Here is a 25,100-nt window from a genome sequence, read left to right as displayed (position 1 = left end):
ATCTTCATTAGCAGCCAGTTTTCAAATGTGGGTGCCTAAGGTTGGCCAGCTGAAGCCTCATGTTGGGACCTAACTCCTAAAAATCCTGGCTGTCTGAAGCTTCCACCAGGGGTCATTCAAACCACACTTATGAAAAAAAAGAGGTGGTCCCCTTAAGGTCTAAAAAGAGAAAGGGTGTGTGGGAATGCCCAGCTCTACTTCCTCCCTTCCAAAACTGAAAGGGTAGAGCTTCTCTGTACTCCACAAGCCCAGGTGCTAGCTTACAGCAGCAGAAAAGCAGTGACCAGTTCCCATAGGCTGCTTCAGACTATTCTATTCTTCCTGCTGATCTGAGGGAAACAAGAAACTGAAGAAAGTATTCCTGCTACAGAGGATACAGTGTGAATAGGACTGCATTAGATGCCATTCTAGCACTGCTTTTTTAGCCAATGTCAGTGAAGATTTATTTGAGGTCTAGAGTAGGGCTTAGGACAAGCAATGCTAGCCTTGGAATTGGACTGCCTCAATGATGAACGCCCCTTTTCTTTGCCATACAAAATACCCATCTCTTCTCTTCCACGAGATAATACTTATTTCTTATTTACTTATTTCTCTTAAGTAGCAATTTCATAAGAGGTTTAAGTCAATCTAGAAAGTGTCAGTTCAGCCTTCTCCCCATCTGTAGCCACACAAGCTTGCTGCTGCCTTTGTGCCACCATTAGCAATTGTACAACTCTATGGTTAGCCAGCTGAGAGAGCTGATCCCAGCCAAAACAAATTTTGTTGTGGTTTTGGTGGGTTACTTTTCAGTCAGACAATAAAGCTCACTTGGATCCCCACAGAGCTGAAAGAGGTAAGAAGACACACAAAGCTGAGGGCACAAAGACTTTTTCCTGGTTTGATAGCAACACATTACCAGGTTGGCTTGAGCCTCTTGGGAAACTGCACCTCAGAGTTGTAGTCTGATAATACCAGGCTGGTCCTAATGCCAAGAGAGAGCAGTCTCATTGTCCCAAAGCAGTTTGTGACTCCCCATTCTTCCTGTACTGACACAAATGCTTCTGTAGCCCTATTACAAGGCTCACAGAGAATTGCTCAGCTGGTTCTCAGTGGGATCAGTTCCCTGACCTGATTCAGAAACACTTTTATGTGTTCAGACAAAGAATGTGTTGTGAGGATGGGCAGCCATAGGGAAAGCAGAAGGCACGGCTGCTTGTTCTAGTGAATGCTGGGTTTGAGTAACTACAGCAGTAACTAGCAACCTACTAGAAGCCATGCTTTGTTTTCATTCCTTTTGAGTTAAATGTTTTGCCCCTAGACAGTTGGGCCGGGCCATCTTTGTACCACAACACTCACCAGCAGCTCCCATCACACAGAGTTACTGTCACAGAAAAATTCATCATTTTGCCAGTAGTGATGCCAAAAGCACTAGCAGGAAAAGCAGCCATGTAATAATGTGCAGTATTTCCATTCAATCCAATTCCCATGGCTGTTAACTTGCCGATTCAGGTGTGCGAAGGAGAAGGTGGTAAAGGAAATAAAAACAAAATCTCCCCATTTGTTTCAGAAAATCCAGTTCCATTTTCCACTTAGCACAACACTGGGGCACTGCTGCCACTGTTGCCATTGAGCACACATATTTCTACCTAGAGGAAAACTACCATCTGTGTTAGATAAATGATGCCACAGAAGATCCAAGCAAACAAACCAATACAATCCAATTACTATGATTTATTTTTTTTTAAGTACAAACTCAGAAGCTAGTGAAAGACAGATTTAAGGTAGATTTTTCATGAAGTACAGTGGGCAATACATCTCATGGGGTATCTCCTAGGCTAGCAGTTGTAGCGTTCAGATAATTCTAGTGGGACAAAGATTCGGTCCAGGCAAGATGACACAATGCCTCAATGTCAGCATCAACACTAGCAGCATTAGGGATGGACATACAGCTTTTACTCTGCTCACTCTGCTCTTATGGAGAGCATAACAGCACAGTATTTAAATACATGATCACAAATCACGCATCAAAATGACTGTGTTTCCCACAGATTCTACAAAAACCTTTAACAGTTGTACCATCTTCACCATCGATTTTGGATGAAAGAAGGTCCATTTGTCAGAATGGCTTGCCACCTTCTCTCTGACTTCCCCTTCTAAGGAGAATCCCTCCTTCTAAAGTAGTGACAGATTTTCAACCCTCATGAATACACTTGGCCCTACATGCATAATACATTCATACCAGTTTACACTAGCTGTGCACTTACCCCTTTATGTTTTCCTAAATTTGTGATCTCCTGCATACTATATATTCAAGAGCATCCTCTGATTTATCAGGAGATAATTGTACAAAGCTGGCAATTATTTTATTCTCATGTTTGCTTCTCCTGAGAAAGTAGCTTCACAAACCTATTTATCCCAGCTCAATAGGTTCCTGACTTCTCTTAACAACTTATTGGTTTTTGTCCCCATAGTTTTCTGCCTGCTCACTGAGCTGATAAAAGATTTGGGCACATGTGTTAAAATATATCAGTAAAACAATTTGACTTTAAAGTTTTTTAAAAATCATCTTACATCGTCCACATTTGCACCACTGAGGTAGTGAAAACTTTTGCACAAAACTTGGAAACAACAGCTAGAAGAAGATCGGAAGTGTTTACATTGTCATTACCACCTAAATTACTGTAATTGCAGTGTTACGCTCCCATGGTTTGTCTACACTGGAGTAGTGTATGTGGGCAAATCCAGGCTAGCTTTAACCTGGTAGCACACGTATTAATAGGGATAAGGAACACACTTAATCATAATTCAGGTTGCCAAGTGAATTATTATGGTCATGCTGAAGTCCTTGCTATTAATTTTTCCCCACTACAGTTGGTTTTTTTTGCACCACAGATGTACATGTATTGGAGAGTAGCAATGCTACTTTATCCTGGTTTAGGTTTTTACTAAGTTACTGTAATACTCATTTACATGTCAATGCAAGTTAACTGTATTGTTTATTTGTCCCATACTCTATCTGTCTGAATAAAAATGAATTCCTTCCCTTCTCCAAAGAGGAACTAGGCTAGGAGTCCTTCACAATAATGTTCAGCTATTTCCCTTGGGGCTGATAAACAATGTATGGACCCAATTCCGCTTTTCCAAAGAAATTGTCCCACTGAATCAAGAACAAAGGGTCAAGACCACAGAAGTTTGGTCGGACCACTACTAGATAAACAGAGAGGAGGCCCTCACTGCAGACCCAGAGAAACACTTTCAGGGTCTCATTAGTAAAGTTAAGGATACATTCCCCTTAACTCTTCATGGCAAATTAAAAAATAAGTGCAGTCAATATCAGGCAAAGCAGAAAGGTACTAGTAGTTCCACTTCATGAGAAAAGCTTCATTAGCCCTAAGAAGCCACTCTAGGTGCCTCCACAATTTGGCAAGTCTCCCATCAAAAGACCAGACCGCAGAATTTCAGAACTAGTTAATGATGATGAATTAGATGTTAAACTATTTGGCAGTGGGCAAAATTATGGTAATACTGTTGGAATTAAGCAGTCATTGCCATTCACTAACATTATGCACACTCAGGTTACTCAAAGCCCTCTTGCAGTGAAGCAAGGGGGTCATGTTGGAACTCCCTGATGTTTACACTGCACCTTTTATTCTAAAGCAGATCCCATATTATGGGCTAGCACTGTCAGAGATGTCTTAGGGTCGTCAGTCAACAAGGGCTGTGTGCCCACCTCCTTTTGTCACCATAAACATGGAATTTCAGCAACTCCAGGGAATGACAGCAGCAGCTAGCTGAGGGCTCCAGTTCACATTTGCAGAATAGAGCTGCAGCAGCTCAGATAGATACTCTGTACTTAGTAAGAACTACTCACTCACTCACAGCTGCTGGTTCCCACTCTCTTGTGGAAGTTACTGCCCCCATACCAGAGATTATTTAGCACATACATATCTATCTGCCTTTGAATTATTTGCAACTTGGTTTATTCATGTAAACTGAAAATGGCAATGATGTACATGAATACGAGACCAAAGAACCACTCAGGAGTGGCACTCCAACCTGTTAGCTTTCCCTTCTATGGAGACGATTACCTCCTGAAGGGAGATAAGGCAGAAAATTGAGGAAAAACACTGTTATCTGCCATAGCCAAATTAACTTCTAAACATCAGCTGAACACTGAGGTAAGTCACTAACGGATGCAGTTAAAATTCCTAGGATTGCACCAGGACTAAATCATACTGCACATCATGGGATCTCTAATGGCCAAGAGAGCTACTGCTTTTAACTTAACATATAAAAACGCTATGGCTGCCATGCCTAGATTCCTGTGAGTTCCTATGAGAAGGGTTTTCTTCAGGGAAGGGCATAATAACCCTTAACAAGCTAGTATTACTTTTGCTTTTTAAAATCATATTAGTGGTCCAAGTCTCTTAACAGATCTGCTGAAAACAGCCATGATGAGCTTAAGTGTTTCATTAAACTTCTGCAGCCCCAAGGAAGAAACACTTTCAGTAAAGTTGGCATTGTACACTGTCCTAATGATATATTAAGCCAAGATTTTTGTCTTATCTTTGGTGGGAGTGAGTTTCACAACTGATTACCAAGAAAGGCCTCATTCTCACTAGGATAAGGCTGTGAATCAAAATTTCTCTGAAACTCTTGACAGAGGGAAAGGTGACCTTTAAGAATCAGTCTTCACTTTATCTGAGACTTTGAAAAGCAATGATTGGACAAGAATCCAAATGGCATTACATGGCACGAGAAACCATAGCTTGCTGATATCTTGCACACAGGTCCATGTGGTCAGTGGAAAGGCATATGCTAAACAATTCTTTAAGAACAGTCCAAAATTTGTGCCACTGCAGCTTCAGCCTCTAAGAAAGGGGAAAGGGGAGAGCTTCTGAGCTAGCCAAAGATAGAAGGCATTGCCAACAGTACGGGTAGCTGTGTATGGGTAGCTAGCCATCCGGGATTGTGTTATTTTGACACCCAGCAGACAGATTCCCTCAGCAATTCAGTCTTTCAATCTGCTTTTTGCTGCCAACAATCTCTATACTGTTGAACACTGTGGGAAATAACTTTGGTGAAAGAAGTGTGATTGACAGAGTCCCCTTACATAAGATAACAACTGCTAGGAGGTGGCGCTGGTGACTGCAGGTGAAATTAATGGGCTGTCAGATCCATTCTCAGAAAAAACTATGCAAAGATCAAAAATCTCTGTTGCTACTGCTGTATTGTTTGCTGCCTCAGAAGTGCCAAGGACAGAATGGACATGGAGACTAAATAACCATCTCCTTGCTCTCCAGGCAGTTTCTGCTAGGTCAGGGTTGAAGGCATACAGTGGGCAGGGCAGGGTGCCGAGGGGAATTTGCACTGCTGCTGTTTTGACTGGATTTGCTTAGTACAGAAGAGAAGCCAAGTGCAGGACAGCAGTCTCCAGCCCACCCCTTCAGCCCCTTCCACAAAAGTATAATTCATTTACTGGAAAGAAAACAGTGATTTGACCAGTACAGCTTGCCTATCACTGAGGGGAAGAAATTACTACATATATTCATCATTGGCAGGAAAGGTCTCCCAAGCAATTCCCCCGATCCACCCCTCTGCAGATGGCTGCTCTGGGCAAAGTACTGCCTGTCCTGAGTTCCTGGTTTGTCATTTTCTTTCTATCTTCCATCCAGAGTCTCACAACTTCTGAAAGCCTTAAGATGCAAGTGCACCATTCTACTAATGTGCAAAGCCCTGAAGAAGCCTCTTCCCGAAACTATTAATAACGATGCATATAGGAGGAGTTCATGGGGAGAACCAAGTAACAGGTGGTAGAGATAATATTACACTGGAAAAGAGCAGAGCTGCCACTGACCATGTGTTGGGAGGCTAACATCTCACATTCATTGTCGTGTGTTAGAATGCACTTGGAGCACAGAGAAATGTCACACAGATGTCATACACAGCTTGCCAATCCAAATCCAAGAGTTAGTTCATTGTATCAAAATCCCAATGCCAAAATCAAGGAAGAATTGTGAACACTGCTTATGTTACAAACTCATCAACTTTTAACTCTTTGTGACTGTATAAATAATTTAAAGCACCACTGAACAAACACGAACATATCTTTCTCAGTCCCACTAGATCCTAAGTGATACTGACAGCTATCAGTGATGTCAAGAAACCCCAACCTTGGTGTTTAGAGTTAGGCTTCTGGTGCAAAACAGATCATCTGGTATGTTCAATACTTAGTGCAGTAGTGGCAGGTTCCTGCCTCAGGTTCTTCAAGCCTAAAACTACATATATACAAAACCAACCAATTCAATGCCTTGATTTTGTAAGTCTTTTGTCACCTGCAACCACCACTTCAATTCAGAACCTTTGACAAACCAAGTCATATCTCCACATCTCAAAGCACCCCTTCAAGTATTTAACTTTACTTACCAAGTTTAGGGCTATTGGTAATTTGCTTTTGGATAATACTTTTATCCTAAAATGATGCTATAAATTCAACAGTGTAGTAATTGCTTTATCCAACACATCTTTGGACATCAACAGTATATTTGTATAGCTGGACAACAGTATATTTGTCCAGGGTGATCAGGCAGCAAAATGAAAAGCACCCTAGCATATACTGTTACCAAGATATACAAATGCAGAGGGGTATAAAAATCTCAGCTGAAATCTAGTTTTCATCTCTTAAACTGTTTTTTTGAAATCACATTGCCTTATCTGTGAAAAGTGTTTATTGGTGGGGGGATTGCACTAAACACATCTATTGCAATACACCAAACTCAGGAAGTCCCATGACATGTACAGCACAGTGCATTACAGGCATGGCTCACATGCTTTCTTTAAGTGTCAGACTGCATTACCACAATATTGCAGGTATGTTGAATATAAAGTTTTGCAACAAAAAGGTTTGGAGTTTTCTTTAAAGAAGTCCAAGTTTTCTGGAGAAAAAAAAGTTTTTTTAAACTACTTTAGTTGTATTGCCTTAGAGACCCTAGCTGAAATCTTACAACAGGATTAATGTAAGTATCCCTGTGAAACACAGACCAAATCATAAGTGCTCCAATCATTTCTCATCCAGAATATGGCACCAGGACTTGTGTTTTCACCCCCTGCTACTGTCCACACTGAGCAACAAATACAAGACTGAATGATTTACTTCTCAAGAGCCTTAGCAGCTTCCATTCAATCAACAACTTTACAAGTAAACTTAGCTTATTTGTAAGTGACAGCCTGTAGTGCTTCCACCAGTAAAACCTGATGTTAACTCCAAATGGGATTCAACAATGCAAGGGTACCCAAAAAAGAATTAGAAAGTCAAAATATTAAATCAAGCTCAGAAATATCACTGTCATTGTAAGCATACAGATGCAGAGCCCCAGGGCATTATGTACACATTGGACTAAAGGTGTTTCAAATCCAATGTTGCATCTGTACGCAAGCCAAATTTCAGTGAGTTTATACCATCTGAACACCAGACACCTCACTTGGGCCCAGAAAGAGTCCAACTTAATGACACACCACCATGTAGATCCTTCAAAAGCCTAACTCAGGTTGGTCTGATGTGATGCACAGGCCACATTTATCCTTCTGATATTAAAAACCAGGCAAACACAATCCCCAACCAAACCCCACAAGCACAAAGGCACACTAACGGTTTTGATAGATAAAATCATAGTTGCACTATATCACAATTTCATTATGATTTCTCTCCTCTTAACTCAAGGAATTCAAAGTGTTTATTCTCTCTACATAATGTCTCCCTTCTAAGCTCTTCCTTTTGGTTACTGAAACTTCCAAAATACCACACAGGAGCCAGTGCTCTTCAGCTTGACATGAAGACTTTCCTGGGATCCCTATTCCGCAGCAGGAGGCAGCTGTTGCAGCTCCTGCTTTCCCAAAAAAAACACATTTCTTAGAAGCTATCTCCTCTTATTCTTTTCCCTTTCTTTTGTCACATCAGACTTGTTTCCTTTTCCAGACAGTTCTTAGCAGGCCAGTCACTACCCAAATTTTGCCAAAGGATACCCTTCTCAGCAAGGTGCTGCTGTCTCTCCCAAGTATTTATCTTTCACCCAGAATAACACTAGTCTTTTAATTTTTGTTTCAACCTTCCCAAACAGGCTTTGTTGTACTCTGACAGAGGCTAATTCCATGAGGGACCCAGCTCAGTAGCACAGTCTGCAGGTAGTAAAAGTAATTATGTGTCTCCAAGAATGACCAATAACTAACGCTCTAAGCACCAGACACTTGAACAGCAGACTCCCAGCCAACATTCTCCAGCTTAGTTATGGAAAGGCTAGGCTTGGGACAGCTGGGAAGTTGCATTTCAAGGCATGTAAGTTAACTGTTTCTTCTGAAAGCACCAGTTAAGAGGCTTTCTAGTGCCAGTTTTTATGAAGAGTATGAGAAATGAAAGCTCATTTCTCACCATCTCACTCCTGACCTGGGGTTGAATTCTAAGTGGTAAACTCAAGGTGAAAGGCTCCAAATCCCATTACACATTCCCTCAGCCATCTAGTGTGCAACTGCCCCAAGCTGCTTTTATTTTTAATCTTGTAATACCTATGATAATATTGATCAGCAAAACTATTTTGTTTGTACCCTAAAGAACAATGGCACCGTTTGTGCAAATTTCAGCTAACTCACAAAAATCCAAATTGAGTGAGTAGGCTTTTGCCAGGCTGATTTCTGCCAACTTACCAGAAGTCATTTCAGTTACATATTATCAGTATAAGCCAATTTCATTATATGTCTCTCTTATCTTTTGTCTGTCCATGTGCCTGCAGTAAATATGCATCTGTAAATTATTAGTACTTGGATAACATAAAATGCAAGCTAATGAGATAGGAGAAGAGATTGGAAAATATTGCCTCTGACTGAGAAGTTACTCAACACAGAAGTGAACACATAAGACTACGCAGAGAATAATTTCCTCTGAATTCTTCTCTTATACCTAAATAAGTTTTAAAGGGCCCAAGTCACCATTAGCAAATAAAATCTCCAGTCACTAGTCAAGAACAGCTCTCCAGATGACATTATGAAAGGTACATCTTGCTCCAGGCCTGAATGAGGGCCTTGTGCAGTCAAGGAAAGATCTCCAGTGACAGTTGTGACTGTATGAAGTTGCCTGCACAAGGAAAATTTGTCGGGAAGCAGCAGTCTTCTAACAGCTAGCGAAGCATCGCTTTTAAAGTGAGAACTTCATAGCAAATGGGTACCCTACAAAGGGTCCTTCCCTTACCCAGAATTTGACAAGGAAGAAGGCATTAGCTGGACCCCTTTCAAAGAGTTCCTTCAGGCCCCCTTTTTTCTCAGGGAACTTGTCATAGATCTGCCGGATATCCACTGCCTCGAGGTAGGGGTCATTGTAGCTGGGGCTTGACTGCCCAATGTGCACAAACAGGTGTTTGTTATACTGCAAGAAGAGGAAAAACATGGAATTAGGAAATTGTCCAGTATATACTGAACATTCATGATTCTTCACAGAGGACTGCTGGAAGTCCCTGAAGATTTGATAGCACTTTTTAAAAGAGGAGAACTATTAGCAGAAATATCTCTGCTAATAGCAGCTCATGCTGTTATTTATCTCCTACCAATACATCCATGCTTCTTGCTTCTCCTGAAACATTATTGTTGGTTTTTTAACTGCATTCACTCCTCCACCATTGCTTCATGTGGCTGCAATATAGACTGAAATAACCTGAGATACAGAGTTTTACCTGTCACAGATCACTCAAACATCAGTGTTCCTGTCCTGTGAAGAGCTGCATGAAATCCCACAGCAAAGTACTAGCCAAATACTGTCATCTTTCTGAATTTTCCTATCTCAGACAGAGGAAATGCTACTGGCTTATCACCAATGTATGTCTCAAGATGCAGTATCACAAGGTTTAGTGAGACAGGCAAATCTTATTACTTCTGTTTTATAGATGAAACCATGGAAATACATTGATGTAAATTCATCCCAGTTGCCTCCAGATTTAAGTTCCCAGCACACTAGAGAGATATGTGGCTTCATATGATCTTACTATCACCTGATTCTGGGTCTGTCCTCCAAGGCTGAACAGGACAGCTAGAATAGCTCAGCAGGGGCTGTACCACTGTCTTATGACCTCAGTGGCTTGAGCCCTGATAAGTGAACATCTATGACCCTAGAAAGGGGGGCCAGAAGCACATGGCACAGAGCTGGCTATATCGCTATAGGCAATTCTGTCCTCTAAGAGAAGGATATCTTGTGCTTCCCAGAGATGGCTTTCTATTCTCAGTAGAGCAATAAAGCAAATATTTCCATACACACAGAGTAGTGTAAGATATCCATGATGAACAGGAGCTACCTGAAGATTGAAAGTTAATGAGGGGTGGAAGTCAGGTGTATATCTTACTGTGTCTTGGTCTTGTTGTTGTTCCAAGAACGCAGAGAATTCTAACATCCAAAGTTTGGAGCTAGCAACCCTTCGTCCTTGCCAAGCTGGTGCTGATGGGGAAGATGAGAGGCCAGTAGGAGACTCAAACCCTATGCACACAGGATTTATATAACAAAATTTAGAAAGAGAAAAGTTGGTAATAGCTTTCCAGTAAAGTACCTGTTGTCAAAGCTGACTAATTACTTTTTCTTATGACTTCAGTCATCATGCAAAAACACCATTCACAAGGTCTTCACTCTACCTGTGCTCTAAATGGCTTGTCAGTTACGCTCTGCTAAGACAGCACTGTCAGGGTTGGTAATGATGCAAAAGACAATCTACCTGTTTTTAACACCAGAGAAAACATGTTCAGCAACTTTAAGAGGACCTAGATTGAGCCCTAAATGAGCAGTGAAATAAAATGCTTTAGTGTCAGAATGAAGCATCACCATTAACATGACCATTAACCTCTCAAAATGGGGAAACGGAGACGGAAAAACATTTGTTCTTCCACTTAATGAGAAATTGGAAAGACAATCATGTTATGATGGAAAACAGTGTTCCAGTACATGCAGCATGGTAGAAGACCAATAGAGATACATAAACTTTTATTTTCTACTGAGCCAGAAGGAAAAGAAACCCCAAAACAACCAACCTAAAACAGGAAAAAATGTGGTTTTTTTTAAATAAAACAAAATTTAAAAGCTTCAAATCTCTCAGTAAAAGGATGGGAACTCTTGATAAGAGGAAATTATATAAAAATTAATTTTAAAATATTTCAATAAGTACTTTTTTTAAGTGTTGGCTATTTTTGAAGTTGGAATATAATTTCAAAACAAGGAACTACATTTCCTTACCTACCTGCTAATGGCAGCGGAGGCTGTACAGCATAAGGTTGTTGAGAAAAAGGTTTCACGCTATGGAAGTACACAGAGATGGTTAACAAAAAAAACAAACCAAAACAAACCAAAAAGACTCTTGACCAACTCTTTGTGCAGGTTAGAACAAGTATTTCTCCTGAGGGAGAAAGTGGCATAAGTGTCTTTAGGAAATTGTCTTTCCTTGTGGGCAAGAGAGGGTCATGGAGAAAGACTCAAAAAACACTAAGGTGCCAGGACTGGACCGAATACGATTTCCCTGCAGGTGTTCAGCAAGGTCCCCCTAACACTTGTTATTCAAAGATCCTTATCAGCTTGTTAATACACTGGTGCCCAGAAACAAACACAGATAGATTTAAATTTATGCAAGTGGATATACATCTATATATTTAGGCCCAGGTTCACAGATGTTCAACATCAACTGAACCTTTCAAGACTGCTCAGCTCCATTTTAACAACACTGTAAGAAAAATTGGGATCTGGAAACATCATCTGACATTGGGGTGGCAGATGTTTCAAACTTCTAAAAGAGCCTCTCACATTTATGCTTCCTTGTTCACTTTCAAGCTTAAAGGTATAAAATCTACTGAGTGTTGTCTGTGCTGTTCTGTGTGGGCAGCCATGTGTATATGTGTGTATGTAGAAGCATATTTGTGCGTGCACCTACCAGGAATACATGCTCAGCCTCACTACTGGTTGAACTTGGGAGCATGGAGCTGCAGCAGCCTTCCCTCTATCGGGCTGCTATGTTTAGCAGCTCCCTAAAATAACCCATATTAAGCTGCTTGAGTCATGGGACACATTAAAGGGGTGTAATTCCATGTTGAAGGTACCATATGAAAACATAGGGTTTTATCTATTTAAGATTCTCTCATGACTCTCAGTTTGTCTTCAGCCAAGGGACATAAGTCTCAGATCCATTATCAGATCTGTCCGAGTGCTAAGACTACATTACATTAGAGTTTTATAAATCTTGTAATAGCTAATGGTGTGCCTCAGGCAGCACAGAGGAAGCAGCAGAAGCACCTGCTTTGGATGCTCACAGGAAGGAATACTCACTCTTTGGAAGATCCAGCTTGACCTTGCAAAGCTCCTTGCCAAAACTGCAAGAGAACAACATATAGGCAAAAGTAAAAGTCACCACTCTTAGGACAGAGATGAAAAGCAAGGCTTGCTCCTTTCTGAGGAAAGAAACTGCAAGCTTACAGACTTTTGAGGATGTGCCTGAGCTATCTCTCTTCTTTCTACCTTCCTGGTTTCATCCTTGTGGAGGTTCTGACTGGTCTTCATTTTCTTTCTACACACTACTACCAGTGACATGCAAGCAACTGCCCAGTAGAGGTTTTTAATGGTAAATACTATGTATGCATCCTGTGCCTCTGTCTCCAAAGCTCTAATGATACTTATTCTCCTGGAGGGACCATTTTCCCCAGGAGAGCTGCACAGGAGTATTTTGGCAGAAATCAATGCTCAGCAAAAGCTCACTAGGCCCAATTCAAAGGTTAGGGGATGCTGACAGGTTTCTTCTATTAAGGATTTTATATAAGGGCCAACAATTTGTGATCTAAGCACTCAGGATGAGCTTGGGGATAATAAGCTTGAGAAAGGGTCAGGATGGCCCAAACGGTTTTCATCCAACAAGATTATGGACTAAGTTATACAGATAACTAAAACTATTTCAGGCAGCTAAAAACCCAAAGGATCTGATGTTCTCTCACTTGTGTCATTTTATAAAAAGCATATAGTGAAACTCTGCTCTGTTGTGAGCAAAGAATCAGACCCAAACTGTTGAAGTCATATGACAGATTTGCTCTACAAAGACAATGCCTTTTGGCCCATTCTTTCTGATGTTATCAGGATTTTCCCAAGCAGGTCCCAACACCCTTTCAAATACTCAAGTGTCTTCAGCCCAACTCCTTCAAGACACTGATTCACTCACCCCAGAAACTGCAGGGTAGGCTGGTCGTGGGAGACCAGGCAAGGCCATTTTACTATGGAAGGCAGTTGCAGAGATAATCTGGGCAGATGACATTGTAGCCATACTCTGCATGGCTTTATCCTTAGCTGCCTGGTCCTATGAGCAAAAGTGAAAAGAGGAAAAACAATTATTATAAGGATAAACACGTTGCCTGGTCTAAAGCTGCATAACCAGGATTCTCATCAGCTTCTTTGTAGGGAGCAAGTGTCTCTCAAAACACGGGCAGGAGACTCACCAATAACTGTCCTAAGAACTCTTCAAAGTGTGTAAGTCTTTCACCTATTACTATAGCTTCAGTAGCGATTAATCATCCTTTCTGAAATATTGGGGTCACTGGTTTAGACACTGTTAAGCATTTATCCTTTCTGTCTGAAGGCTTTCAGCCATACAGCTGAAATGTTTTGTTATGGAAAGCACAATCCTAATTGACTCGTGTTTTAATCATTGGTAAGAATATTCAATAGGAAAGACTTTTTGCTTATCAAAAACACCCTCTAAAAACAAGCTCACAAAAGGAGTTTGTCATCATCGCTGCAAAAAGTCTACCTCAATTTGGGACTGCATTAGCCTCGGATAGAAGTGATCCTTTTATTCCCATCCTTGGGGAAACAGGAAATCTTAGTAACCTCCCAGGGCATATACGCAAGGGCGCTCCTTTTCGTGTTTTAACAGGGCTGTGGAACAGCATGTATTTTTACATGCAATGGCAGTGCAACAACTAGGGGGTCTGATGTATGTTTAAAATAAATAGCATTCTTCACTTCTTCCAAGGAATAAACAGACAAAGAGAAGCACTTCCCCACATTCTGCCTTTCCTCCTACATGCCCTACAATTAATCTTCATCCTTCAAACACTCCACATTTAGCTGTGACATTACAAGTGCAATGCCACAGATGAATTCATGGCTTGGAGAAACTGCTGAAAGAGGCAAGCTCTTTCTGTCCTCTTCAGGCATTCTCACCACTTTCATTCATTGAACAGCAGTAAGTTCTTACCCTTGGGTCTCCATTCTCTCTAACCCCTCCACTTTCTTTAAGGTTTTCTAAAGTTCAGACCCAAGGGATTCTGATGTATCTAACACAAAAACATTTGGAGGAGGCATAACAAAAGCTCAAGAATAAATGATAAGGTTTAAGTGAAATGATCAGTAGGAATAGACAATACTTACATATCTTCTTTTTTAGTGTCTGTGACTCCTGTTAGTACCATTCAAGTGAATGGAAGGGGAACATTTTAACAGCTGAGAAAGTTCCTAAGATTCTCCAAAGCTATGGGAAAGTTTTTCAGAATCCAGTTTAAATAATACATTTGAGAATACTTTAAGGAATACCTACAACTTTTTTCAAGGGCAAGGATTCTTTTCTGGTTTTTCATGACACACATAAGGGCCATTTCCCAGTTTGCACTGCAGAAAACGATTTATTTTTTTTTCCTCCTATTACTTTCTCACTTGAAAAATCATATTTGCCTACCTGAGCTTACATGAGTTTATGGGGAGGAAGCATTTACTTGTGGAAGTATCAATGTAAAGAAATTAAAAAAAAAAAAAAAAAAGAACAATTAAGAAGGGAAGATTTTATCTGTTAACCCCTGTTGTGTTTTTCTGTTTGATTTAAATGTCTGACAGACTGCTGAAAAAAGCAAGTTTTTGTAAAAGATACCTCCTTTCTCTTTCAGCTAGCAGTAGTCTATTCATTTCTATTGTGTTTCCAGTACAAAAATGCAGCAACAAAACTTTTACCAAACATTCGCAATGTTTGTATTTTATTATTCTCAAAACACATAATACCGCGAACAATTTCTCTCTTTTTCCTTAGTACAGGTGATATCTATTAGCCACCCAGGACATGGAAAAGTACAGAGTTCTGGGAACGAATTTTTCTCCAAGCTTTTCCCTACTTTCCCACCTCTATCTGTTATAGGCACAGTGCACACTTAGACAAAACACTCCAATTTGTGTGGAGATGGTAGTGTTATTGTAATTGCTCTGAGAAGTCAGCATGTAGCCGCTCTGATCTCCAGGATATAAATATGAAAACATGTACTTGCTATAGAAAATGAACAGTGATAAAAGAACACACAGCTACCAGCAGGAACTTGGAAGAAGGGCAGCAGCTTTTGTGATTTCACTTCCTTGCTCTATGAAAATGACTAGTGAAAGAAAAGAAGTAAATGAGTTGAATCAGTACTACAGACTTGCCTCTGCAGGCAGAAAGGAACAGTCTGGTACTGGGGAATGGTTCACTGCAGGCAGCAGGGCAGAGCTCACAGCATGGCCTGGGGTGGTGTAAAAGGAGAACAACCAATGGTTCCACGGAGCTCCCTGAGACACCTTCGTTCCCTGAGAAGGAAAACAGCCAGCTCCTGTGTGCTAAGTGGAAACAAGCTCGGCTGACTGGCTTTTCAATCATGCCAAATCCCAGAGCTGTGACATGCAAGGAACAGAATCAAGGTTATAGATATAAGCAGCAGTAAATCTTTTAACACCCCAGGCAGTTGTTGTTTCCTTCTGGCTCTAACTTGCTTCTCATGCAGGCCTCCACCTGAATTGACCACTTAACAGCACCACAGGTTTCAAGCTTAGGCAGCCCTGCCTAGAAGTACTGAATTAGATACTTGTAATTTGTGGCTCCTTCTCTTTATCAGAGCAGCTGGAAACACAACAGGCTAATAACAGACACAACACTGATGTCTAAAATGGACCTGGGTATGGGATGTGGGGGGTGCAGTCATGACTTAGAGGTGATCACTGCTTGCAATAGAGATGCATGCACTTCAGCACTGGTCAAGACTTGAGTGCCAACAGTTCACTCAGACAGTCCACTCCTCCTGTTGCCCAGCAAGGACTTGCCTAGACAGCCAAGAGGAAGCACTAACAGCTGTCTACTCAACAGTCAGGCCTGGACTGGGCTGTCAAAATCCTCATCATCAACTGAGGTTGGAAGATCAGGGAAGGAAACACACTTCTCTCCACATCACTTATTGCCATACCAAATCATGAAGATCAGCATGCACCTTCTCTGGCTGTCTCAGTGACACATAACAAGGACTGGACCTCACATGCTGCTCAGCAAGCCCTTTCTGGATGGCTCACATTCTAACAGGGGACACCCTTGTGTGCAATTGTCAACCATAAACTTGACCTTCTTGACATCTCTGGCAATTCAGTCTGAGCACATAAACCATCTCCCTGCTTCAAATCTGAGCAGAAACAAATGTCAAGAGGTATCATCAGTTCATTAGCATGATCTCAGAGCTCCTCCTATAGAAAGGAAAACACAGATTTGCTCAAGCAAGTAGTCAACCATTTTCTTTCTCATTAGCCCAGGCCTCTACAAATTAGGTCTGAATTAATCAAGGTGCAAAGTCTATCCAGCTGGCACCATTTTACCTGAGAAGATACCAGCTAGCTTTATTGCTTTTTCTCAGTGGTTATGTCAACCCAGAACACTTTCTCACAGACAACTCCACATCACTACCACTAATTGAGGTGGAACTAGCACTGCAGTAACTGTAAGGCTACCCCTTCCCAGTGCCACCACAACACCAGAGACTTATTACTTGTCAGCATTTGTAACCATAAACCCTCTTCTTCAGGTAAACATTCTTTGCATATTCCCAAGTCTAAGGGTCTTTCAGACTTGGATGAGAGCAGCATAAACCAGAGGTAAAAGTCAGTCACATAAAAACTGAAGTTATTGTTTCTTTATTCTTTAAATAGAATTGCTCCAAACGTCACAGAGCTACAACAATACAAGTGTTTGCACAACACTTCCTGGGAAGTACCTTTTCCTCCCCTGCTTACTACAGTTCAGTGGCTAATCTCACCCTTTTCTGAGGCTATTCAAAGAGGGAATGGATGAGGGAATGGCTGACTCAGGGGGCTTGCACAATATGTTCAAGGATACCCATCATACCTTGAGCTTAGCTTGGATCTCTCTAGCTTTCCGCCTTGCCAGGACCTGGATGTGACTAGATACCTGCATTGAAAGACAAAATCCATCATTCCAGAGGGGTACTTGGTAGCTACTTGCAGAAGTAAACATGCTTTAGATACCTTGTGTAATAGGCAATTGTTTAGGGTTAGGGAGAGGGAGGTTGATGTAGCGATGAGGTGCTTTTCTGAACATAACTTAAGTGTAATGAAATGAGGTGGGGGACCAATAAAGATGGGCCATTTAAGGCCTTTTCCAATTCAAATAGCTTTATCAAGCTAGAGACCTCCTCTAAAACTGAAGAACCACCCTTAAATCTAGGGATTGAGAGTTCTGATCTCATTGCTCCCCATCTTGGCCTCCTTTTGGGAGAAGGGAAACCCATGTTTCATATCCCTGACCACTACACAATGACTCTCAGAACTTCCCTATCTCTAATGTGGGCTGAAACACATCATAGAATTATTTCGGTTGGAAGGAGCTTCTGGATGTCATCCAGCACCCCCCTACTCAAAGCATGTCTAGGTGTCTCAGTGCTTTGTCCAGCACAGCCTTCACAGTCATTCCCAAATTACAAAAAATCCTTTTTCATCCTGTGTATTTTCAAAATCACAATTGCTGTCCATCTGCCTGGGCTGAACAAAGATTCCTCATATAGAGGACCACTGATGTTCACTGAAAAGTTAATTAGTAGGGCAAATAAATAAAATCACACAGTTTAATAGTAAAAAAAAATTGTGTGTCACGATGTGTTTGGGAGGCATGAGCATTACAGTCCTACTGTAAAATGCCCGAGCTGACTTTTCCCACCATTCTTGTTAACCAGCTCAGCACAACCACCTTTTTCCAGCAAAGCCAGAAACTAATAGCATGTGAACAGCAAGGGATTTGTTCTCATAAGCCCTCGTCATGCCTAGTGGTCCAAAAAAGCTAAAGTTTACAGGGAAAACTTTGCACTTACCTGTTTCCTTGTGCGTGTTTTCCCTGTTCTCAGCTTAATATAGCGGGCAATCAGCTCATTTCGGCCTGGAACAGAGAAATAATGCAAATACAAGTTTAGAAAGCTGTGACCCCAGGGAAAAGATGCACAATGGAATTATGTATCTATAGAGATCAGCAGTATAGTGATACTCTGTCATACTATTTTCACTTTTAGAAAGGTAAGTTCACTAATTCATTAGTTCACACAGTAGAGGCTGAGTTTTAGGAGCAGAACGCTGGGTGCAAATTCTGTTTCGCAGTTTGCATCTGTATAGCTTAGCTTAAAACTACCAACAAAAAGGAGAATCATATGCTTTGCTTAATAATTACATCACCACAGTGTATAAAAATCTATGAACATGAATCAAGATCGCCATTACAAACAAAGAAGAAAAAGGAAAGCCACTCGCCCTAAAACATTCAGAAAGGAAGATCCAGGGAACAGGCCAGTCAACCTCACCTGTCCCTGGAAGGTGATGGAGCATGTAATCCTGCAAACCATTTCTAGATATGTATCCAAAGGTGACTGGAAGTAGTCCATGTGGATTTACAAATGGGAAATCATACTTAACCAACCTGATAGTTTCTACTATCTTGGTAGGTACGTACAGAGCTGTATATATTGTGACTCTGGTAAGGCTTTTGATGCTGCCTCCCATAATATCCTCACAGGCAACCTGAAAAATCATGGGTTAGATAAGCGGACAAGGAGGTGGATTGAAAACTGGCTGAATGGATGTGCCCAGAGGGCTTTAATCAGTGGCAAAAAGTCCATTTAGAGGCAAGTCTCTAGTGGTGTACTGGGGCAAATACTGTTCAACCTCTTCATTAATAACCTGGACATAGCACAACCTCAGCAAGTTCACAGATGATACAAAACTGAAGAGGCTGATACATCAGGTGGCTATGTGGCTGTTCAGAAAGGCCTTGACTGGAGAAATGGGCCAACAGGAATCTTATGAAGTTCAACAAAGGAAAACGTGAAGTCCTGCACCTGGGGAAAAATAACCCAAAGCACCAGTATATGCAAGGGGCTAACCATCTGGAAAGCAGCTTTGCAGAAAAGGACTTGTGGATCCTAGTTGACAAGGAACTGACAATGAACCAGCAATACACCCTCATGGCAAAAGGCGGCCAACAGCATCCCATGCTGCATTAGAAGGATTGTTGCCAACGGGTTAAGGGAGGTGATCCTTCATCTCTACTGTGCACTGCTGAGACATCATCTGGAGTATTGCATCTAGTTCTGGGCTCCTTGGCATGAGAATGATGTGGATATACTGGAGTGAGTCCAGCAAAAGGTCCACAAACACGATTAAGGGACTGGAGAATCTCTTTCATATGGGGAGAGGCTAAGACAGCTGGGACTGTTCAGCCTGCAGAAGGCTTGGGGGGAGTTTTATAAATGCACTTAAGTACCTGATGGGAGGCAATGAAGAAGAAGGAGCCAGCCTCCTCTCAATAGTGCCCAATGAGAGGACAAGAAACAACAGGCACAAACTAAAACACACGAAAATCCATCTAAAAACAAGAAGGAAAAAGAAAAACAAAACAAATAAAAACAAACAAGCAAACAAAAAATAACCTACAAAACTCTTTTACTGTAAGGCTGGTCAAACACTGGCACAGGCTGCACAGTCTCCATCCTTGGAGATACTCAAAACCTGACTGGACACAATCCTGGGCAACCTGCTGTAGCTGACCCTGCTTGAGCAGTAGGGCTGGACTAGAAAATCTGAAGAGATCCCTTCCAACCTAAACAAGCATGTGATTCTGTGACTCCAAGTACAAGAAAGTAAACAGTGGGGAAGTACCTGGAAATAGTTACACAGAATTTATCAGTGTGACATGATACAATGAATTAAAAGTGCTTTCTGGCTCTTGCAGGGATCCCAGAAGAGGAACATTCTTCAGAGGAGATACAGCGGGGGAAGCTTAGCTTTGTGAGAGGTTTGGGGAGCTCCCATAAACAGGAAGGTGGGGCACTGGCTGGAAGAGGTGAAGCAATCCTTGTCCGATTATGGAACAAGCATACATTGCAGGCTGAAGACAGTTGGGTTTTACACCTTGATTTTAAGAGATGACACAGTGAGATTAGGCCCTTCAGGGCCAAGAGAAATGAAGACAAGTAGCTTTACGTTCAATGTGAGAGGAGAGGCCATTGCAGAGATGCAAAGAAAAGATGCTCATGGTGACAAGTGAGGAAGATGGTATTAACAGCAATATGAATGCAATAGATAACAAAACATGAAGCTACAGGGTCACTGGTACAGGATTTGAAATTGCTTGGAATGAGAGGAGGAAACCACAGAAGCCTCAGGTCCAGGATTTAAAAGTCAGGAGGAGAAGCAGAAAAGGCTGAGCTACTGACAACTTCAGCAGTTAACAGGAGAAGCAAGCTTAGACCCGATTCACAGGTAGCACCACAGAACTGTTTGAGAGTGGATACCAAGACTGTGCCAAGAGGCAGACTATGCAGGTCCCATACATTGGCTCTCATGCACCAAATCTAAGCAAACACACAGATTTTATTCTTTTCCTGGAGATGGAAGCATAAAGAGCAGAAACAGAAAAACAGCAACTATACGTCTGAACTCTAGACTGCTTCAAGGCAGAAAACATGAGAAAAAGAGCAGGCTCTGCAAAATATGTTTGCGGTGACCACACTAGTAGCGATACAGTACCTCAATAAAAAGTTAGGAGTGGGAAGTGCAAGGCTGTGAGACATCTTATAGGGCTGCAAGTGTTTGAGGAATGAAGCAGGAATAAACTGGGAAGCAAAGCCACAGCTCTTGTGAAGTTTACTTATAACAAAATTATAAAACCCCCCAGTATTTTCATGGAAAGTTTATGGGCTGAATGAAGAAATTGTACATTAAGAAAGTCATCACAGATGTCAAAAAAGCAAGCAGTGCAAATAGATGCAATATTTATTCCAGTAGTTTAATATTCAATGGAAAAGTTGTCACTTGCTTTTATTGTAACCCCTTAACTCAACCCTGAAAAAAAATGCAAGGAAGGACTCTATACAAGAGAATGACCACCCAACCCTTTAGGGAAGGGCTGGAAAAGCTCCTAATTCCATCTGTTTCTGAAACAGATGAATGTAAATATCCATGACTGCATTTAGGCCATGTTCATGAAACATAACCAAAGCACACATAGGGATAGGAAACCATTTTACATTTACAGATCTTGATCTTTTCCTATTGGTGTCATTACAGAAGCTCTCCTTATTCCCCTGGGAGAAGAATCAGGTCTGTAGCTGAGAAAAAACAGCTCCAGCTCCTCTGTACACAAATTGGGAACTACTTCTGTGCCAGAAACACAACACCCAGCATGTAACCACTGACTTATTCAGTTCCCACAGTGACATGCCCGAGAGTTTGATGGGAGTAGATGCTGTTATGCTACTTTCCACCTGACTGCTTTTCCAACCAATGTAACCATTTTTACAAAGCCAAGACCAATTACTACCAACACAAACCCACTCCACCATTTCCTAGTGTCAAGAATAGTACTTATGGCTTTTCAAAGTCTCCATCTGTTGGACATGGATCCAAGATGAAAGGTAGGAAACAGAAGTGATTCTTCTCGCATAGATGCCAGCATACATGAAATTCCAGGACAGTTTGACACACATCAGAAGTGGGAAATGTGCAAAACAAAACAAGGTGCTCAAACCCCCTTATCTATAAAGAAACAAGAAGGAAAATCTATATTCACCAAGAGGAGCCTTTGAAGGGCAAGGGGAATGAGTTCATGGAACTAGCCTTGAGAAGAAGTGGATGTGGAGAATTTCAGGCAAAAGTTTTAAAGGGTAGATATTGGGCAATTTGAACACAAGGAAACTCTCCAGGCACTGGCTCAAATATGGGCCATCCTTGCAAAACTAATTTCAATGCATTCTCAACCAGATATAATAAAAGTTATAGAGCAAATTTAGCTTTGTTGTGTTTCCATGAAAGTCAAGAAATTATACAGACTGAGCAGCCTGACAGCAGTAGAGGGCTGCAGGGATAATAAGTGAACAGCCCCATGCCAGTCACAGTTGATTCCAGCCATGTCCAAAATGGATGAAAACAACAATCCATCAAAACCTCAACCAGTCAGAGGAGCACAAGCTACCTCTGCTCAAACATATTTTGGAAAGGGCAGTAGCCACTTTCCAAAGGGCAGGAGACACATGAGGAGACACAAAAAAGGCACCACAAAAAGGAGACGTGAGAATGCAAAGAAAGAGAAATGCAAGGCATGTAAAAAGACACATTTGGAGAAAAGGAAGGAGACAAAGAGACACATGATAGGGGACATTGTTGGGGACATGGCTGGAAAAGTACTCTTGGAAAGAGGTGCTCCATGACAGAAGGAGTACACTTTGAGGCAACTGCAGCCCATGGAAAACCCATGCCACAGCAGGGACAACCCTGGAAGGGCTGCAGCCTATTGAGAACCCATGTAGGAGCAGAGGAGCAGCAAGAAGCAAGGAGCACCAGAGGAAAAAGCTAAAAAACAAGGCTGGCAGAAAGAAACCTTTATACAGTGACCCCAACCTCCTGCACCACCCAGCATCTCAAAGGAATTAGGAGTGATTGAGTGTTACAGACACTAAAACAAGGGAAGCTGAGACTAGGAAGCAGGGAGGAGAGACAATAAAGTGTAGTCAAGCCTGGGAAAGCGGGAGGTGTTTCCTTAAGTGTGTTTAACTTTGACAACACCAGAAAAAACTGCAAAGCTCCCTCAGGCCATGTACTTCACTGGAAAAAAAACTAGAGGGAGGGGAAACTGATGTACAAATTACACATATTAGAAGCTGATATAGGAATTTTCTAGAGAGGGCATTCAAGTGTGGATCCTCAAAATTTCCAGTTTTAGAATTCACTTCCCACTTGCCACCACCTCTCATACAGCCTTTCTCTCATACAGCCTTCCTCTTCCAGAAGTGTGCCCCCACAGAGCCAGGGAAAAAACACAAAGGTGGAAGGGTATGTTAAGCTAATAAAGGTACTGGTAGCAAAAACTCTACAAAGACATTAGCATCACCAGGATTACTAAACATAGAGCTATGCAAATTGCCCAGCCCAGTAAACTCTGCAGGAAGGAGGTCTTAAATTGCCATTAATCAAATCTGCAAGAGAAGCAAGTCCTAAATATCTTTTGTTTTTCTTATCAGAAGTTAGATGTAACCAGGTATTATGCTGCTGGAAGCATGTAGGTCCACAGCCTCTGGAAAGCACTTCCTTTGTTTCACAACCCTGGCTGCAGGGTCAGCAAAGACCAGTGCTCCTCACTTGGCTGGAACAGGCAGAGCTGTCATAAACTGTCAGATGGTTCATTTTTTAGAGCCATGTAAAGGGTTCATCAGTAATCTGATCACATGTTATGTTCTTAGAATAACTCCTGCTGAGGCCTGCCATGGTCACCAGAACCTGCCAACAGTTGTGCCTCCTCTGTCGAAACTGCGCATTAGGTTTCATGAAGCTCTAGCCAACATACCAACTGCAGCACAGCACCCAAAATCTCTTTATCCTCCCTGCAGCCTTCCCCTGGGAAGCATGGCATGAAAAAAAAGGAGTAAAGAGATACTCTCTTATGTTCTTTACCTCTCACTCCTAACAGAAAAGTTTCTGAGGGCATCAATTTAGTTCCCACTCTCTCTTACAGTAAATTACAAAATTTTGCATTCAATAGTTATCCAGGAAGGTGTTGCTAAGAGAAATGAATAAAGAGACTTTTTGATTCTCCATTCTACCCCTGTGATCCTTTCAATACATGAAGAAATAAGTGTCTGCCTCTAAGGAAGGGGGAGGGGGGGGGGGAAATCAAGGAAATTCCCACAGCCATAGAAAGCATTTCCCAGTCCTACTTCAAATCTTCATGCTGACTTTCTGCTAGTAATGGTATATTACTGCTTGTACAAGAGGCAGATAAAGCATCTCTTTAAGCCTTATACTTCCTTCTACACCTGTTGCCAAAGGAAGTAGAAGAACCAAAAGCCTCTATTCTGTGATGAGTGAGAGCAAACAATGATTTCTGCAAAAATCCTTCCAATGGGAAACTGCATTAAAGTATCTGCTTCTTGGTATCAATATATTTTCTCTATCCAAAGCAAACCTATGCACCTACTTGTGAAGTGCAGCAAAGATAAGAACTGTAGAAGCAACTATCCAGCTGTATGCAGTGAAAGGTTAATCAAAGCAAAGTCAAGGAAGACATCTCAACTATCATTTCAATCTCTTTGTATCATTTAATGATAGCTTCTGGCTGTCTCCTGAACTTGCTAAGCTTTCAGTTAACTGTTGAATACAATAAACATAAACATCATGAACTGTGTGCATCAGACAGCATGACAAACAAATCTAGACACAAGAGGCAATTTAAGGACAGCTCAGTCACCCACCAAGTGTCAATGTTTCTCTATGCATACAAAGCAAAACTAACTGCTGAGCAAGTCTTACCAGAATGACACTTAAGGCAAAAGCGGTGGGTGTTATGTTCACAGGTGCATGTAAAATACGGTACTAACTGCCACTGGGGTCTGCCCCAATCCACAGCCTCTTGCACAGCCTTACTTTCCATCTCTCATTCCACTGCTTCTTCCTCCTAGCTATACTAAATGCCTTCCTGGGGATCACCTTTTCCAGAACCAGGGCTGTATGTGTCAAAACCCACATTTTTGTCTTTCTGATGGCTAATCCCATCTTCTCATCAAGATGCACAGAGACTTAACTCTTACTGACATAATCCTTAACATTAGTTTTAATGCTATCTTTATTAGACTTTCCCTTCATCACAAACCATCATTTCTTACCAAAGCCTTGGTGAGAAGATTCTGCTAGCTTCCCAGTTTCCCAGCCTAGCTTTTTCAAGGCAAGCAAAAATGCAGTACATGACGTTCTCTGGCCTGGGTTTCCTTCACCCCTTCCTATCTTCCTGGAATTTTGGCAA

General features: G+C 41.5%; 1 protein-coding gene across 8 annotated transcripts in view; it reads right to left on the bottom strand.

Moving 5' to 3' along the window:
- Window positions 1-25,100, bottom strand: part of TEAD4 (TEA domain transcription factor 4) — a 55,895-nt gene that overhangs the window by 5,363 nt on the left and 25,432 nt on the right. For 5 of the 8 annotated variants that reach the window (XM_064463346.1, XM_064463329.1, XM_064463352.1 and 2 more), the window contains 8 exons: window positions 18,133-18,197; window positions 17,154-17,216; window positions 15,437-15,577; window positions 13,197-13,331; window positions 12,317-12,360; window positions 11,241-11,296; window positions 10,359-10,489; window positions 9,218-9,391 (listed from right to left, as the gene is read on the bottom strand). In XM_064463346.1, the coding sequence (XP_064319416.1) occupies window positions 9,218-9,391; window positions 10,359-10,489; window positions 11,241-11,296; window positions 12,317-12,360; window positions 13,197-13,331; window positions 15,437-15,577; window positions 17,154-17,216; window positions 18,133-18,197 (809 nt within the window). Of the gene's footprint in view, window positions 1-9,217; window positions 9,392-10,358; window positions 10,490-11,240; window positions 11,297-12,316; window positions 12,361-13,196; window positions 13,332-15,436; window positions 15,578-17,153; window positions 17,217-18,132; window positions 18,198-25,100 lie in introns of those variants that run through there. The other 3 variants (XM_064463361.1, XM_064463370.1, XM_064463378.1) reach the window with 2 other exon arrangements.

Source organism: Phalacrocorax carbo, chromosome 1 (assembly GCF_963921805.1).
Source record: "Phalacrocorax carbo chromosome 1, bPhaCar2.1, whole genome shotgun sequence".
NCBI classification, from domain to species: domain Eukaryota; kingdom Metazoa; phylum Chordata; class Aves; order Suliformes; family Phalacrocoracidae; genus Phalacrocorax; species Phalacrocorax carbo.
Note: the sequence above shows the minus strand (reverse complement) of the source record. Positions and strands in the feature narration are given on the sequence as shown.